This window comes from Xenia sp. Carnegie-2017, unplaced genomic scaffold, assembly GCF_021976095.1.
Source record: "Xenia sp. Carnegie-2017 unplaced genomic scaffold, XeniaSp_v1 HiC_scaffold_16, whole genome shotgun sequence".
Taxonomy (NCBI): domain Eukaryota; kingdom Metazoa; phylum Cnidaria; class Anthozoa; order Malacalcyonacea; family Xeniidae; genus Xenia; species Xenia sp. Carnegie-2017.
In genome coordinates, this window is record NW_025813469.1 from 9,798,825 (window position 1) to 9,817,454 (window position 18,630).

The 18,630-nt window shown below is 35.8% G+C and overlaps 1 protein-coding gene and 1 long non-coding RNA gene across 2 annotated transcripts in view; both read right to left on the reverse strand.

Annotated features, from left to right (window-relative positions):
- LOC124436025 (DNA topoisomerase 1-like) overlaps nt 1-11,909 on the reverse strand; it is a 93,193-nt gene extending 81,284 nt beyond the window's left edge. The window contains 2 exon segments of the mRNA XM_046985949.1: nt 11,747-11,795; nt 11,798-11,909. Coding sequence (XP_046841905.1) covers nt 11,747-11,795; nt 11,798-11,909 — 161 coding nt within the window.
- LOC124437250 lies at nt 25-10,492 on the reverse strand. The gene is made up of 3 exons (XR_006945627.1): nt 10,324-10,492; nt 10,139-10,140; nt 25-34 (listed from the first exon to the last, which is right to left on the reverse strand). It is a non-coding gene; the product is annotated as an uncharacterized LOC124437250 (long non-coding RNA).
- Nucleotides 11,910-18,630: the final 6,721 nt, after the last annotated feature.

The window sequence follows — 18,630 nt, forward strand, 5'->3', positions numbered from 1 at the left end:
CAGCATGCCAAATTTCGGCCTTTAGTTTATGAAGCTGTCCTTGAAAACGTCGGGCCACTATTGAGAGATAGGAACGTGCTTATCGCCGCCAAGCATCACAATCATTAAATATGTAAGATTGTAAATTGTATGAGAAAGTATGTTATCATCAACATTGTTTCATCAACAATAATTAGTCCAACCTTTTTATTTACTTCAGGTACTTGAGAGCTGTGGCATACAAATGGTTGATGCGATGGTTTTGTGGGTCTATGAAATGGGAGAATACTCGGCTTTACCTGCTTGTGTTTACCACTTTATACGGAAAGAATATCCAAGTAGTAACACAAAAGGTTACATACCATCAGAGGGGCGATGATGGAAAGGTCTTTTAACTTGTGCACTGTAGAGACTGTTGGCCTTCTTTGCTGAGTTTGGAATGGTCAGGAAATATGCCTAGATGAAAACCAAATAGGAGATACATGGATGCACTAAATAAGTTGACATGCTGTTTAAAGGTTTGAAACAAGAGTAAACAATAAAAACAAATTGGTGCAACTACTGAGAGGTTAAGCTAAAAGAATTAAATGAAAGAAAATCTTTCTTCAATGTCAGTCTGGGAAAAGACAAAAGAAAAAATATGTGGAATTAAGTCATAGCATAAATGTAAAATGGAAAATAGCAAGCCGTTCAAATGGCGAATCGTTTGTTTGCCCAGTGCATACTTAAATATGCTCAGCTCCATCACTAGTAGATTGTACCTCATTGAGAGAACATGTTTCCTTCAGCGATGGCTTATGGAGAGTATGTCGAATAATCTACAAAACTTATATCGAATTTACATATGGCAAAAGAAAATTAACATAAACAAGCGTAAACTTACTTGTCTTCGCTTTCGATCGGTTATTTCGTCCTGTAATGGTTCGGGAATCCCAGCCACTTCAATGGTTGGGATAGCATCTTCTTCAACCTTCTTTGACTTGCACGCTCAAATTAAGGTAAAACAAGAATTTTCAAAATGCGCAGTACACAGACACGAGGTAGAGGAAGCCTCAATACCCGGTCTATGTTTACGCACAAAATTTACGCATTTTCTATGTCTTTGCGGCTCTGTTTCTTTTTAAGAAACAGATGCATCGACATTCCTTCGGTTTTTGAATCATTGGCGCAACTAATTTGATTAGGTCCGCCATTAACACAGCGTTTTCCTCCGCGTTTCTTATTATGATTACTAGTAGAATACGCCATGTTGATATATGTGTTTAACTTTCTACGTCACAAGTCATTAACATACCCATCAAAAAGTTCGCAAAAAAAATGCTGAAAATCGTGACTTTGAACGTCCGTAAAATCACTTTCACCAATCCAATTTCAATTATAATTGCATATTTAAAATCACTGAAACAAGGTCTTTCAATTTAGCTAATAAAAAAGGGGGGCTAAGATTCGTAATATAAACACTTTAATAAACATGGAGAAAGGCATTCGTGTTTGATTCATTGCGAAGATGACGGCGGAACACTCACGAATTTTACACCAACATCGTTAAACGGTTCCTGAAATGCAGAAAGCAATGGCTACAACTTGATGGACGACAGAAAGACGTAGCCTTTAAAACTTGCATTGGTTTTCATGTTTGAGAGCACACGTTGTACTATGCCAAAAGTTGATGGCTTCTTTAATAAAAGGCCTTTTGCAGTTTGCTACTCTTACAACATTGTTTATGCAGTAGTACTGTATGTATACAAAATGACCTGTCATGCAGCATGAGACCCGCACATTTTTTTCATATTTTGCTGGCCTCACTTTAATGTTTTTTAAACATTTTTGGCAACTCGAGAAGTCAAATGGAACCTTCATTTAGCGTCGTTCAGATGCATGTTGCCATTGGTTTTTATTCGCGATCGTATAAACTATTCCAGATACGGGACTGCTTATTGGCTGGAAATGACAGCATTGGAAAATACACACCCTGCTTTGTATAATCTAATTAAATTTGTGCATCGTAACTAACAGTTACAAATAAAAGAATGGGCAGTTTGATTCTAAGATTTTTATTTCGACTGTTTTTTTTACATTCCAAAGAGATTGTTCCCGATTTAGCAACAACTTTCGCAGTCCAACGCCAAGATTGTCACGGATTCTCCTCAGTTTCTTGTGACCACATGATTGAACAAACCCTAAATCATGACTCCAAAACCAAGGGAGGCATTATTGGTTTTTCATTAAATCGGTCGGCGGTCCTCAGATGGTTGTTAGCCTAATCAGAAAGAGCCGCAATTGCTAACAAATGCAAGAGTATGGATGGTTCTAACATTGCACCAATGTAAATTAGCTGTTTCTCTAACTATACACATGAATTGTCATGAATTGTATCTCATAGTATTTTTATAGAAGCCGCAAAGATCTTGACAAAACTAAGTGTGCACTTAATGAAAAACTAGTGAAGAATGTAATGTCTGCAGTGTTGAGCATGAACAATCTGTTTGATGCTGAGGAAGAAAATTTGGTTGGTTTTGCCAGTGGCTTGGTGGTGGAAGATGAGATTGCAGATAAACTCCTGGGTGCAGAAGAAATAGGGGAAGATCATTTTATTAAATTTGCACGAGATAATCTTTTGAGAACAAAACCGGACATTTTTGCAAAGTTCACCCGTAACAAGATTTCAGAACTCTCGTGTCAAACGGTCAATTGTTTCAACCAGCAAAGGGAAAGGAATCAATTTAAAAATGAACAGAGACCTATTTGCTCGGCTATTGATGATAGCTAAGACCCGTAATATTGACATTGCAAATGTTTTGTCGTACAGTCTTGGCAAGTACCCGTTTTCCATGGCAATCACTGCTGGAAGTCTTGTTAAAACAACCAAATACAAGTTATTTGCAATTTTTGAAGGTACAAATAACGATTCTCTTGGTTAGCTTTATTAGTGTTGGACTTCGGTAGGTTTTGTTAAGGTCTTGACAAGTAGGATTTTAAGAATCCCAAGAGTCCAATACACCTCAAATTTGGTTTAATGATTCAAATAGGTTAGTTTAACTTGCTAAAATCAGTTGTTGTTGCAGTGTGAGATATTTTCGAAAATTCTTTTCTTGATTTGGATTCGTATTCTGATTGGAGTTCGTATTCATTTAGGAATTTCTTACGATGTTTGCTGTATAGGTGACCACCTCACGTGCAAGTTTGATGGAGAAGACTGTAATAACAATGCACTCATTGTCGATGCCATGGCTCTTATCCAAACAATGAAGAGCAAATGGAAAACGTTTGGAGAATTCAGCGATGCAATTTTAAAAACGTATTAAAGTTGGTAAAGATTGGAAGGCAACAAGAGTTGCCTTAGTTGCGGATAAATACCTTCCCACAAGTATCAAGGAATCGGAAAGGAACAGAAGATTCGAAAACACTGCAATTCAGGAAATTCGTGTATTCGACAAAAACCAACTTGTTCCAAAGCAGTGGAAAAAGTTTCTTGCTCTGGGCGAAAACAAAGTGTCGTTGATCCAGTTTCTTTGTCAGCACTGAGGCAATTACGTATCATTTTGTCTCGGACATCTGTCATCGTTGTATGTAACGTCGAAGGAGAAATGCAATCGTATTACTCGAGCTAGATCAGATGAGGATAAAGTGGAATGCGGTGAAATGTATGAATTGGAGTGTAATCACGAGGAAGCTGATACTCGACTCTTACTACATGCAAACGATGCTAAAGAAACCAACGAAAGAATCATAATCAAAAGCCCAGATACAGACGTTTTTGTGTTGTTGATCGCCATGCAACGAATTATTAACAAAGAAATATGCTTCATGACTGGAACGGGAAATAACTTTCGCTTGACTTCAATACAAACTATTGTAGAAGAAAGTGAGGAAAATCTTAGTCAAGGCTTGCTAGTTTCCATGCCTTTATTGGTAATTCTATAACACCAACATTGCCATTAGTTTCCTTTTGTTACGATGATAATAAGTGAAAGAATAGTATACTGTAATCAATATTTTGAAAATTTTCTTTTAAGGAGGTGACACCACCAGTTCTTTTTATGGGAAGGGCAAAAAGACAGCGTGGAACTTTCATCTACGTAACCACAAATATTTGAACTCATTTAGTTCCTTAGGAAGTGCATTTCCGTCAGAAGAAATTGTGTTTCAAAAATAGATTTGTTTGTTTATTGTACGGTGACAAGTAATCTGAGGGCGTCAACAAATGTCGGTTTTCATTGTTCAAGGCAGGAAAATGTTCAGATAACCAACTACCACCAACTTGTGACAGTTTGCTTTAACATATTCGTCGGTCAAACTAGCAAGTGGTGATTCGGCGTTCCTGTTCACATTCACAAATGGATATTCCTCCTCCGGATGAAAACGAGTGGCAAACATTTGACGGAAACTGCAAATCGTATGGATGACCATTCCCCAGCGCCGGATTCCATACTTGATAATGTTAATTGTGGATGTAAGACTGGCTGCAACTCACAACGTTGTTCATGTAATAAAGCAGGAGTGAAGTGCACAGATGTATGTTCTTGTACTGATTGCAAAAATAACAATATTGATGACGACAATGATGTTGAGGAAGAGGAGTTTTAGACGCTGACATGGATGACGAATTTGAGGCAGACCTTTAAAAAGCGCGCACTTGTCTCCGCCCTTGAATGACGACTGCGTTGCAGAGGCCGCGGAACCGGGGGGGCATTGGGGGCAAGTGCCCCCCCACTTTTTGCAACAGGGAAAAATGTGCCCTTTTTGTGGAATGAAAGTGCCCTTTTTCAGAGTATAGAAATGTCCTTGTTTTAGGTAAAATTGGACTGAAGAAGTTTTTCTTTGGAGTTGTCTTCGTTTGTCAACTGTTATTTGCATAAATGCCTTGAAGACAAACTTGCAGCGTCAACGTGACAACTTCTCTTTGTTTTACGACCAAGTAGTTGCTTCAAGCAAGGCTATCAACTTTGCAGGCGATTCAACACAACCAAGACCGAAGAAAGTTCCATGGCGACTTCAACACGGAGATGGTGAGCAACATCATTTCCAAACTGCGAAAGACGCCCACCGTGCCCAGTATGTTGAGGCAATTGATGCGTGCTTGGCTTCACTACAGGAGCGCTTCGATCAAAACATATTCTGTATTGATGAACATCGAAACCGTGCTCATTAATGCAGCAAACAGGCGTAAGTTTGAGTTGAATGATGAAGTTGAACACAAAAAATGACCTCGACTTTGACCAGCTGAAGGCGGAGTTAAAGCTTCTTGAAGGAATTATCTCACAACGACTTCCAGAAGTAAAGAAGGTGACATCAATTGACACCATAACATCAATATTCTTAACCGAAGAAAACTCATTGCAGATTGTCATGGCAATGTCTAATGTTATCCGACTCTTGCAGATTTACCTCCTTGCTCCAAAGAGCGCTTCCTCTGGAGAACGATCTTTTTCATGCCAGCGGCTTGTCAAGACACATCTCAGGAGCACAATGATGGCAGCACGCTACAATAATCTTATTTTTATGCATCACGCTTGGCATTTTTGTGCGCGAAATTAGAGAATTAGAATGTGCCAAATTTTATTGCCGGCGCGCGACATTTTTCGAAGCTTGGTAACGAATTTATCGAACAGCAAATTCCTTATTTTTGTCGTTGATTTTCCAGCAAACGTTTTCCTTGAGCTACTTGGGAACACAAGAGTGTTATAGAGGAAAACTAGAGGATCATTTTGATGTCATTTGCTATGGTTACACATATAGTTTTTCAACAGACGAGCTTGTTGCTCGAGGGTTTTTGGCGAAATGGCGTCGCTTGGCGAAATTTGATAATTTACTCTAACTTCGGCTTGTATAGGTTTCTTTATCCGATCATTCTTTTGCTTAAATTTTGGATATTTGGTAAGATAAATAATCTTCCTACAATCGTATGTTTTTTGTTTTTAAGAAAATGGGATAATTTAGCGTCAATCATGCCGTTCCGCAAGGCAACGAATTACAAACGATTCAATGTTGGGGAATACATGCGCAACAAAAGATTGGCATGGGAAGGAAATATGAGCAAGCAAAAGAAAGCAAAATGTGTGTCTCAGAAGCTTAAACGTCTTGATGATAAGGTAAAAAATGTTTAGTAGTTTTATTTGAAATGATCTTTGCTTACTCGATCTTGTCTTATGTCAATAAGTCAATAACATATGCAATATTTTGACATGATGTGTCGAATTTTGTAATGATAGGCTTATTTTTTAATGAAAGATTGTTTTATACAGAATCGACATATTTAGCGCCAAGGCGTACTATTTCAGTTTAATTGTATTTTTAGTGTGAACTGTTTGTGTTTGTATTTTATATCAGAATGTGTATGCCATTTTTGTGCTGGAACTGTATTCATAAATTTTACAGGTAAAGAAATTGGTGAATGAGCTAGAAGAGTTAGATAGCATCAGGACAGAGTTCATTGAAGGTGGAAGTAGGCAGGAGGGACAAGAGGAGAAAGGTTTTAGCATAGGCAGGAAGGCAGTTGTTAGGCGAAGAAACAAACCAACTGGGCAAGGTTGTGTGGAGTCCACTGGTCGAACACGCAGGATGGAGACTATGTTGGCGGCTAATGCCATTCATGGAGGTAGTAAAGATGATACAAAACCTGGTGCCATTGGAATGTTGGAGACATTAGAGAATAAGTGCAAAGTGGGTGATATAGTAAAAGGATTAGAAAAGTGCAGTAAGTTTAAGAGCAAAGTTTTTCCAAAAATTTACAAAGAAGATTTGAAGAAGTTCGAAAGATCAGATGAGAATATGTTAAGATCGATTGCTGTGTATTATAGCAAAGGAGTTATGAGCAAAGAAAAGTATAGAAGAGTTTATAAGGCTAGCTCATATGAGCAGATATGTGGTAGTAAGAGGGCTAAACGTGTTAGTGTTGCTAAATGTCCCACCCCTCGGCTAGTTCCCTATGATAGATTAATGCAATACATTAAATCTATTGATATTGGTAAGTTATTTAGTGTTCGTGAACATCTGTGCAATGGGTTGGATGAGTGTGAGAAGGTCAATGGTTTTTACAGAGATATAGAAGATATTCTTGTTAAGCTTGCAGAATTTTATTTGAACATTGGTAAGTATAAACTTTTCAACTTTAGTCAGCCAAACTCATTTCATGTTGCTATTGGTGGAGATGGGGCCCCTTTTGGAAGAGATGATTCAGCATGCTCTTGGCTGGTAAGTTTTCTAAACATTGGACATGGCATGTTGAGCCGCAATGAAAATTTCCTGCTCTTTGGGGCTAATTGTTCAGAGAACTGTCTCCTGTAATTGCTTATAGCAATCATTCTACAAAAAAACAATTATTTAACAATTGCTTTTTGATTTGGCATTTGCTTTTTGATTTGGCATTTGCTTTTTTTGTGATTTGTTACAAAGCAAAGTAATTTTATGTACAAGCTGAATGAAGACAAAGATATTAAAATAAGTATATTGTTTGGGTAAGTTGTAATATTGTAATTGTATATATATCATGTAACAAAACTATTTAGTCTTTTATCACGTTTGGACAAGTATAATCTGTGCAACTTAATCTTACCGGAATATGTACATGTTAGAGCATACAAGCTTTACATGTGCATACAATCAAATTTGCATATATTATACTTATCTGAATTTTACATTGGCTAATATTTGTGTAGTTTAACTAATTTTTAAAACCTTTGTCAACTTTAATAAAAACTCGAAGAAGTCAGAGTGTGGTGTCCTCATTGAAAAATTTACTGTCTAGTATTCGCAGGCAATGTGCTAGTTTGCCCTATTTTTGTTTTTAAAGCAGGCAATGCAACAATTACCAAGAGCTAATTAATGGCTCAGTTGTTAGTCAGGTTTCAACTTTTTTATTTGAAATAAATTTAAAAGGTATTTGTAGATCTCTTTGTTTTTAGAGGGATGACATGAATTACGTTGAATTTTTCATATTTTTCTTAATTTTGAATGAGTTGCTTCTTTTGCTGTTTGGCAAATTTTATGTTTGTTTGTCTTTATGTACAAAATAAGAAACTGGAAGGCTCATCATTGAATAAACAAAGTCTTTCACCTGGGTTACAATAACTGCTGCTGTTTGACCCTTGCGACGTCCGCTAAAACTTCGCCTTAGGTAAGCAGCAACATCTTCCTTGGACAAGCCAGACAACAAAACAAGCAACTCATTCAAAAGGCGCATGGAGGTGAAGGATATCACCTCAGCCTTCTTGTTTTTAACCTGGAAACAGGAAGGAGCCACAAAACCATCCAAAGTGCGAACAGTACGCATCATGGTAGCAAAAATAGCATGCGGAGTAACCCTCGTAATTTCCCCATAATATGGGTTTCTGATGCTTTTTTTGCCACCAAGTCGTCGATGAATCCCCATTAGCCAAATTCGTGACTCCTCCTTTAAGAGCTTAGCTGGATTGATAGAAAGTTCCATCAATCTCAGCGAATTATTGTTGTGTGTCGAAGTCGACCTCTGCAAGTTGAAGTGTAGCTTGCACTTGCCCAACACACCGCTTTGAGACAATTTCCACATGTTCGCATTGCATGTCACTTGCAATGCGAAAATTGCCTCTTCAACTTTTGTTAAGGAGGAAGGTGGCTGTTGAACGGCGCTGTTGTATATGTCTTCTTGATGTAATTTTTCTTCTGCTGAAAATCGCACATTAGAAACAGCCGCCATCTTCATTAATTAATTATTTTAATCAAGTATTTTGTGCAAAAACCGCTGGACACAATGACTTACAAACTAGCGTTTTGGCATGCAAAAATGCCAGGCGTGCATGTAAACAAGGCAAGAACTGACGAACTAGACTTACGTTTAATAGCTAAGGACTTTGTTCTGAAAAACGAACGTAGGGTTAGAATTTTTGGAAAATTTTAATGAGATCCCATTACTTAATAAAATTGATCACGTGGTCATCTTAGTTCAATTTGTTAGCACGCACGCCGAGCAGTAGAGAATACGCATAGCATTCTAAGAATGTCTACCAATATTTTGCAGACTTTGAAACTTAATTCTGATTCATGAAACAATGCATATCTGTAATATACTAAAACAGTAAGCTGCAAACGCACATGCCCTTTTCTGTCAGTGCCCCCCAACTTTTGAGATACTTCCGCAGCCCCTGCTGCGTTGGCTTGTGCTGTTACGTTGACGTAATGCCTTTAATCTGTGCGCAGCTTCAGACTACTCTGTCGACTGTATCGAGGGTAGCATATGAAAAAATACCAGAAGCTCCCCACCTGAAAAATGATTTTCCTTTTTTTCTGTTTTTTTTTTAACAATGCAATTAATTTTCCCAGTAATGAAAAGCATATGAAATAGCTAGAATGTCTACAAGTCTAAAAATTGAAAGAAACTCGTCCCTATCCTTACTCGCTAGCAGTCGCAACTGCATGACAATGTACCATTAAAAAAACGGCGCCTTGTTTTGCACAATACTCTTATAACTTTCAAAATATCATCTTCGCAAAATTTTTTAAATCCAACCTAATGCAGGTGTCAAATATTTATTTTTTAAGAATCTTACTCAGGTTGTCAATTTAACCGAGTGGAATAGCGCTTTATAAGTCTGGCACGAACACACAAAATATAGATTACATGAAGTTTCAATGGAACAATGCGGATTCCGGAATTGTAATGAGCTACAAATTTTAAAATTTCAATGTAATGTAGCAATATAACTGCAGCTTTTTCGAGATGACAAGATGTAAAATTGTATTAAGCATGTAAAAGTCGTTGTGTCTTGAACTTTTCACGACCTTTCTTAAGGTGTCCAACGAGAAGGAAAGAAAATCGGTCACAGCTCACGGATTATAAGTCTTAACACAAATTTTTTCATGCACTCCATGTCCACAACTTTACACCTGATGGTTACAAGAGATGGCGGCAGCTCTGCTTGCGCAATTATTACCCAAGACTCTTGCAGCAACATTACTTTCTAATTCAAGTTTATCCAGCTGTTCTTGTAAGGTCATTGATGCATTGTATGTACGGATGACCTTGGCACTGAGGCCTTCCATTAGATCTGAGAGATGTTTGTTTAAGATGTTGTCTGAGGAAGATCACAGATATTGTGTTAGATTCATTCAATAGATATTTTAAAGTAAATTAGGAATGTTGAATGTAAATCGACAACAAATATTTGAAGCAATAGTTTTAAACTTCTCAACTCACCAATAGTATGAATAGACAAAATGATTAATTTAACACGTTGACCCCATCACGAGAGGCTAAAATGCAGAAGGAGTGTGTGAAAAGAGTGAGTTTGCCTCAAATTTGAATGTTTACTATAATAGCTATTTTGATTGAACAAGGAGAAACTTATTATGTACAATAAATGAACATACTTATGTGCTCATATCTTAGTGAACAGCAACCCACTGTGTCAGCGGTATCTTCGTCCTTCTCGTGACCAGCAGGAAGAGCAAGCTAATGGAGGAATATAAAACACCTAGATGGTAAAAGAATGTTCAAAAGCAGAACAAAATGTTCAAATAAAACCATTACCTTATCAATGAAATACAACACTACACCTCTGGAATAAAGAAAAAAAAATACTGTTAACTTGTTAAAAAACAACGACACCAGCTCCTAGTTAAATAAATTAACAAATACCTCCGTAAAACTTCACATAATTCAATGTGACTTTTAAGTACAAACATTAATAAAACAAAAAATATTCCAGTATTTTAATTGTGCAAATTAAATATGTTTAATGATATTTTAATCGAAATATAGCTAATTTTTACAGTTAATCAAAATTTTTAATTTACACAATATATATTTCGGAACAACGTATGTTTCGTATGAGTTAAAATCTTCGCTGACAATGAGTATACCTTTGTCTTATACGAATTTCCTTAGATTTCCAATCAGTTCTATATTCTTGACGGATTTGACCAATTAAACCCTACCAAAACAATATCAATCAACACGACATCTCTTGCATCTCAATACATACTTTGGAGTCTGAGATAAATAGAATATATAGATTTGGGATTCTGAGTTTGAACTTTAGACAATAATTTGCGGATTGCTGAGCAAAGTCGCATTTCAGATTATCTTAAATGGAGTCATTTAACATTTTTATGCACATGACAATATGGAGAGTCAAATCACATAAAATAATAAAAATGGTTGTACATACCTTTATTTTACGCGCGGTTTCATACTTCCACCAATCTTTTTCGCCCTAAATTATCAAAATTCATACTTTCAAAAAACATCATTCTGCACATCACAAATCAACTATCACATATTAATTACCTTGATCCTTGATGTTGGATTTAACATGACGTACTTGTAACTTCCCTGGATATTCTCGATCCAACATGCTAATTACGTAATTTAATTATTGGATGAGAAATCTCATATTGTGAAAATTTTTACCAAGATTCAAAGTAGATCCAAATATATCCAACAACAACACTGCATGTCAATCAATGTCTACACATATTCATCAATATTCAAATTCAACGAACATAATTTGTAAGAAAAAGTACACAGTCATAAACAACTATCACACCTTATTATCATGCTGAACTGCTTTCCATCTTTGCTCGTTGGGAGGATCGGGAACTTTAGCATCTCTACGTAAAGAGAGACGTGACGTCGTTAGTTTTACAGTGTAGAAAAATTTGAATAGTTATTTTCGAAATACAAATTTTCCTGTTTACCTGTTAAGAAGACAATCTAGATTTTTCGTGGAGGAGTTGAAAAACTCCAATTCTTTTGTGCGAACAAACGCCAAATATGATTGAAATTACTAACTTGCCAATATTAATGCTGATATCTTTAGCCTGGAGTCTTTTCTTCAGTTTCCCTGCTTCGGATGATTGCCTCTTCCTTGAAAAAGCCCGGGAGGTTCGATCTTAAAATACCCCACTCTTTCTCGATGATTACCCATCATGCAGTAGCCATACAAGAAATACATCGAAGATGTATCTACGGTGGTTTTGTAGGTTTGGGGGAGGGGAGGGGAGAGTGCTCTAGTTTGAAGTTTAATGGCTATTTGTTGCTGTAGCATTCAAGAGTTTTTTGTCCAACTATGTTACATTTTTACTATCATAGGGATATGTTTGAAAGTGTGCTCAATTGAACATTAACCAGTATTGCTTTTGCTTAACTGTTTCGTAAATTGGTATTTTGTACATAAGTAATAGATAGCCGAACTGTACTTGAGGAGTACACACCTCTCCCTTGAATCCATATTTAAGATGCATCAGGAATTCAACAGCATTACTTTCGGATATGAGAAAACAATGCGGAGTTTGTTTAGTTCATTTTCTTTCTACTCCTAATACACAGGGTCCCATAAAACAGCCGAAAAAGCGCAAAAAGCAAGATATTAGACACATTTTTTAACTACTGAGTAACTCGACATATAACCGCCATTTACCATGGAAACTACACTCTTTAAGGTAATATAGCAACAATATATTCTAACCTCTTCACTTTTAGGAGAAAGTTCTATTTTGACACCTAAAGAATAACAACCGAAAATAAACGAATGCTATAAAACGAATTCATCTATTTTCAAGTTAAATATTTTTATTATAAATATGAATACTAATTTATAAAGTTATGATCATAAACTCTTACCGTCGTAGTAAAAGTTGACATCATGAAGAAGAGGTTCATACTCCGTTGGGAAGTATGGCCCCTTGTGTTCTAGTGTGAGCCTTTTTATGCCTTCCGGATGTTTTTCCTCCTCCCACCTGTAGCACAAAAACACAAGTTGAGGCGAGAACAGTGAACTGTAATATTAACTGGAACGTTAACTCTAATACTTGGGCTAAAGGCCATTTTGAAGCCACCTTTTTATCTGCGTTTATAGGCAAATTACCTAATCTCGTGAGATAAAACTTATTACGGCCGGCCATTTGTGCCACTGTATTTTATGTATATCGTTCTTTATTTTTGAAAATAGTATCATGGAACTTCTAAAAACGCAGAAAAATTAGCATCAGTATTGGCTTCAAAGAAGGCGGAGCAATTACCATTTCCGTTAACATTACAGCGCTTTGGGTAAGAGTCGTTCCCAGGATTCTCACGCATTTTGGAAACTTTGACTTACCATTTTCAAACTTACTCAACCTTCTTTTCCCTTTTCTTTTATAATGGAAACACGCGTGAGTATGAATTAGTGAGGTGAATGCCACGGCTAACACCACAAGAATTTCGTATTTTTCTAGTGCTGATTGCCCAAATGAAGTTTTGAAGCAAGAAAATTTCGTTGTTAATCCGTATAACAAATAGAACAATAGAAACTTAATCTAATAACGTAACCCTAAACAGCGTAATCTCATACAGACTAATCTTATGCATAATTTTGAGCTTAAATGAATGGTATCATGAATAATTGATAATGGTTTTTAAAAAATATCATTTAAAAAAATCAAAAAAAAATCTGAAATTTGGATGTCCAGCATTCATTAAACTTTGACGAAATTTTCTGAAACTTTGTTAGCTTGAAGAGCATGAGACAAATTTTCATCCAATGTGTTGCTTTCTATTTCTGTCCTGCAGTTTCGCATGCCCAAGCAGTTGTTTAGTTATTTGTTGCTTACATAATGCTCAGTCTATAAATTTTTATTGTTTCCAACAAATTTCCTGCCAGCGAAACCTTTGAAGGTCCAACTAGCTAATCCACCAAAAACATTTAAAAAATCTTGTACGCTGATGAATTTAGGGAGGTTTTCTTAATTGTTTACTTTCTTTACATGTTGTAGAATGTACAATCAACAAAAGATAAAACCAATAATGTGTCTAGAATTAAATGATAAACTTCACAAAGCTTATTTCTATATGTGCAATTAGAAGAGTACAATCAAATAAAAACAGTATTTAATATGGAAATGAGCTTCGTGAATATCGGGACAATCACTCGTCAATTTTGAACGGAAATATGGATTCATAAAATTTCTTAACAGGTGAGAAGAAGAAACTGAAACTTGGTGTACTAAACATAGCACACATATATAGATCCTTGGTCAAAGAAAACGAACTCTTAATATTATCATTGTGGTTTTGAAGGAGAAAAATTGAGTAAGAAGTCATATAAACGATGTCTAGGTAGCCATTGAAGCGATCCTTTCTTCAAACAAATTCTATGCCTACATTAGGCACACGACCTCCCATACTTCGTTAGAGCCGATTATATAAATCACTGGAACAAGAATTAACTTTTGATTTACTTTTACAAATTGCCAATGTTACGCCTAAACTACAGAAAAACAATTATATACAGAAGGGCAACTCAAGTGTGCTCGCAGTCGCCAAATTTCCAGCAAGATACTTAGGGTTTTTCACTTGTTCCCAACCACTGCAATAACATGATATCGTATCTTCGTAATGAAATCAAAAATATTTTAATATAAGAAATGACGTTGGGTCATTTTGGTGATTGGACACAAGTGAAGAGCCCTAAATATCTTGCTAGATTATGGCAGCCGATATGTGCGGCACAACATGCGTGAGGACATCAGATATTCCGACAAGAGTGACTCTTCTGTATATTCTGTATTCTGTGCTTATACCATATATGTTTAAACTCAATGACACATCTGAATGTAATCAGAACACACCTTGCAATTGTAGATTATCAAGAAAATTCTTAAAGATACAAAAAGCCACTTTTTCCCACAAATCTCAATTGTATTAGAATCATCTAAATAATAAATGTTTCATCGAACAACAGGACACTTACATAGCCATTTTTTAGTGAGGCATGACTAAAAGATCAGTCCTGCATGATGATCTTGTTAATTCAAATAAATGTAAGCTATTTAGGGACGATTGCAAAATCAATGCACATGGATAAGTTTGTTTTATATGTGTATAACTCAAAAAGATGTGGAATTCAACAAAGCTTTATATTGATGAACATCGAGTTATGTTCAAAACGTTTGCCACGAAATTTAAAAATATCATTTAAGCATGTTTATACCACAATACAGATGCCAATGATACTACATTGGAATCTCTGTTACAAATTTCACAGTCTGTGTTTTTAAACCCAGCTATCATTATGACAGGAGATATTTATGAATTTCATAGAAACAGGTAAATTTTAAATCACAATAAAAGACAGCAATTTTTCCAACAGTTATGAAAATCGATGTGAATGAAGGCTGAAATTCGTGTCATTACATTATTAACACAGAATAACTGAATAGAAGGATACTTGATTATTTCTTTTCTTTGAAGTTTGTATTAAACAACGCTTATCTCACATTAATTGCTAGTGTGGAATCAAAGCATCCTCGCTTTGCCACAGACTTCATCTAAACATATAACTGTATGGGGCGTACGGAAGATTGAGAATTGGGTAGGCTAGAGTTCAAGTTTTCATGATTAGCCAATTTAAGCTCTTTTAAAATCCATTGTTTTGTATGCATTACAACATGCATATTAAGGTATGAACTCTTTACCCGAAAATTAAACATCAACCTACACCCATTTAATATACATATATACATGCACTGCAAATAGACTCAAATGTTTAAAGTAAGCTGTACTAAGGCTGCGTTTACACTCTACCGCACTCGCTCATCATGACATCTTCATTTGCTTTAAAGGGGTATCTGTACGGAGTAAAGGCTTATTAAGTTGATAAATTTAGTCCATTTGATTGTATTTCTGACGTTGAACAAATTCACTGCCTTTTGGTATAAAGGAAATTTAACTTGCTACGATAGTAATCCGGTATAGTTTAAACGGGCCTAAGTAATCTATGATAATGCGTTATTACAAACATTTTTTGCCATTGATAATATTGCTCAAAGTTATGGTCAACTATTGCCTAAACAAAAACAATAAAGTCACATGCTGTCTCTTTGCTTTACATAATAATCCATTCTTAAGATGATTTAACTTCCGTGTCACAAAATAATATGCCACGTATCGTCTCAATAGATATACGTACAGTGCTTAATTTGCAAAGAACGTCAATTGCAAAAACCTGAAAACTTAAACCGTCAATCAGTTAATGATTTGTGAGACAAAATAAACTGAATCATTATGTGTGTTTACGATGTATAAATCAGTCCATAAATGTAAATTAAAGGACATTGGCAACAAAAAATTTTTTTTCATACGTTTATTATAGATAGCTATGGAATACTTAATTTCGTGTTTTCGTGTCTCTTTTGAATTTTGCTGTTGAGAAAATTTGACATAAAGTTGAATCCTTATCCGCCATTTTGGAAAAAAAGGCTTATGCTAAATTATGCCGGAATACATTCCTGACGTCATTGGCTGGTATCCACTGAATGACACAATATAAAATAATAGTATTATAATAATATATAGCACATTTGTTCACTGGAATTTTAAAACAAAAACAACAGTCGGCGGTTGTGAAGATTAACAAAAGTTGTGTAGTTTATCACGCTTATATACTTTTCCAATATTTAGTCGTTATAAGACGTGGAAACGTTTATTTTAGCAGATCTTACAACTAGGCTTTGTCGACATACCAAGTGTTAGCCCAGACAACAACAAGCGCGTTTTATACACTGCACATTTCGTGCAATAGAAATATTCCATTTTCCCATATTACAAACCTGTGACCAACAAATGAGTTATACGTTTAATTTATTATTTGTATACTAAGAGTCTTTGAAAGATTATGTAGTGGTGATAAGCTCTAAGCCGCTATGTTTTGTTCTTGACTGTAGAGTTTCGTTTATCCGTAATGTTTTACGTGCGTGTTTGCGTGCACAATGTACAAGTACACTTTTCGATTAACTTTATAACTTATGAATGAATACAAGTTTTGGGTGGATCACTCATGCATTTTGCTTTTGCGCAGTTCGTGACAATCCTTTCACAATGATATGGCATCGCAATTGCAGATCATAACAAAGAACATGAAAGAGCGTCTGTCTAAGACTAAATTTACGGTCTTTCGAGATAACATGCGTATTTAAAATGCTATTTAAAATGTGTATAAAGTCCGTCTGGTGACGCGAAGCGTTTTCGTATGCTAGCATAAACACAAGCAGGAAATGGTCTTCGTTGTTTCTTCCCCAAAATTTGAAAAATCCACCTAGAACATCTTTGAAGTGCGACTAATCGATACAGCTTGTGTATTCTCTCCAGATCCTCATCAGACAGGAGCCAGTTTTCTTCAAGATGCCGACACACGTCTTTCTAAATTCTTGGTGTGTTGTCAAGCAACTCAGCGTATTCAAGCGCTTTTTCGTGGCAACACAAACACTCGATTGCCTTTTTTGACAAAGTACAATGTCCACACTTACACCAACTAAGAGTTTGAAGGCGCCAAGCATTTGCTTTATCAAATTCAGCATATATTTCATCCTCCGACGAGGACAAGTCGCTCTGATAACTCTCCTGTTCGGAACCGCTTTCTTCGCTTGTTTCGGCCTTCACTTCAGGTTCATATTGATAGGGCAGAACCTCACCCGGTTGATTAGGGCAGAACCTCATCCATTACAGCAAAAAAATCCCGTAAAATACGCTTTAAATGTGTTGTAACGCAGTCAATCACAAAGTATATTGTATTGTTGTTCTGACTGCCCACCAGCCAATGACGTCACTACCGCTCGAGATAATTTTTTAAAAATTTTATCCAAGATGGCGCAATTTATAAAACTTTTGCTGCAAATATCTCAGCAACAAAATATTTTTGAGAAAAAGTTTTTCTATTTTAGTTGTTAGACATCACAAAGGTTCAAAAATATGCCATAAAAATTTTCGTTGCCAATGTCCTTTAATTGCGATTTATTAAGCTTTTTATACATTTTGAATTAATTATAATCTTGCTATAATGCCAGAAAATATATTTATTATTGATTACCTGAAGAAGTATTGTATAATTGTGTAATATGTGTTATTACACTACCTTTGTGACATGAATCAATGGTATATATGCCTCACAAAGCGAATTTATTTTGAAAGACACGCTTGGCATTTTTGTGCGCAAAATTAGAGAATTAGAATGTGCCAAATTTTATTGCCGGCGCGCGACATTTTTCGAAGCTTGGTAACGAATTTATCGAACGGCAAATTCCTTATTTTTGTCGATGATTTTCCAGCAAACGTTTTCCTTTAGCTACTTGGGAACACAAGAGTGTTATAGAGGATAACTAGAGGATCATTTTGATATCTCATTTGCTATGGTTACACATATAGTTTTTCAACAGACGAGCTTGTTGCTCGAGGGTTTTTGGCGAAATGGCGTCGCTTGGCGAAATTTGATAATTTACTCTAACTTCGGCTTGTATAGGTTTCTTTATCCGATCATTCTTTTGTTTAAATTTTGGATATTTGGTAAGATAAATAGTCTTCTTACAATCGTATGTTTTTTGTTTTGAAGAAAATGGGATAATTTAGCGTCAATCATGCCGTTCCGCAAGGCAACGAATTACAAACGATTCAATGTTGGGGAATACATGCGCAACAAAATATTGGCATGGGAAGGAAATATGAGCAAGCAAAAGAAAGCAAAATGTGTGTCTAAGAAACTTAAACGTCTTGATGATAAGGTAAAAAATGTTTAGTAGTTTTATTTGAAATGATCTTTGCTTACTCGATCTTTTCTTATGCCAATAAGTCAATAACATATGCAATATTTTGACATGATGTGTCGAATTTTGTATTGATAGGCTTATTTTTTAATGAAAGATTGT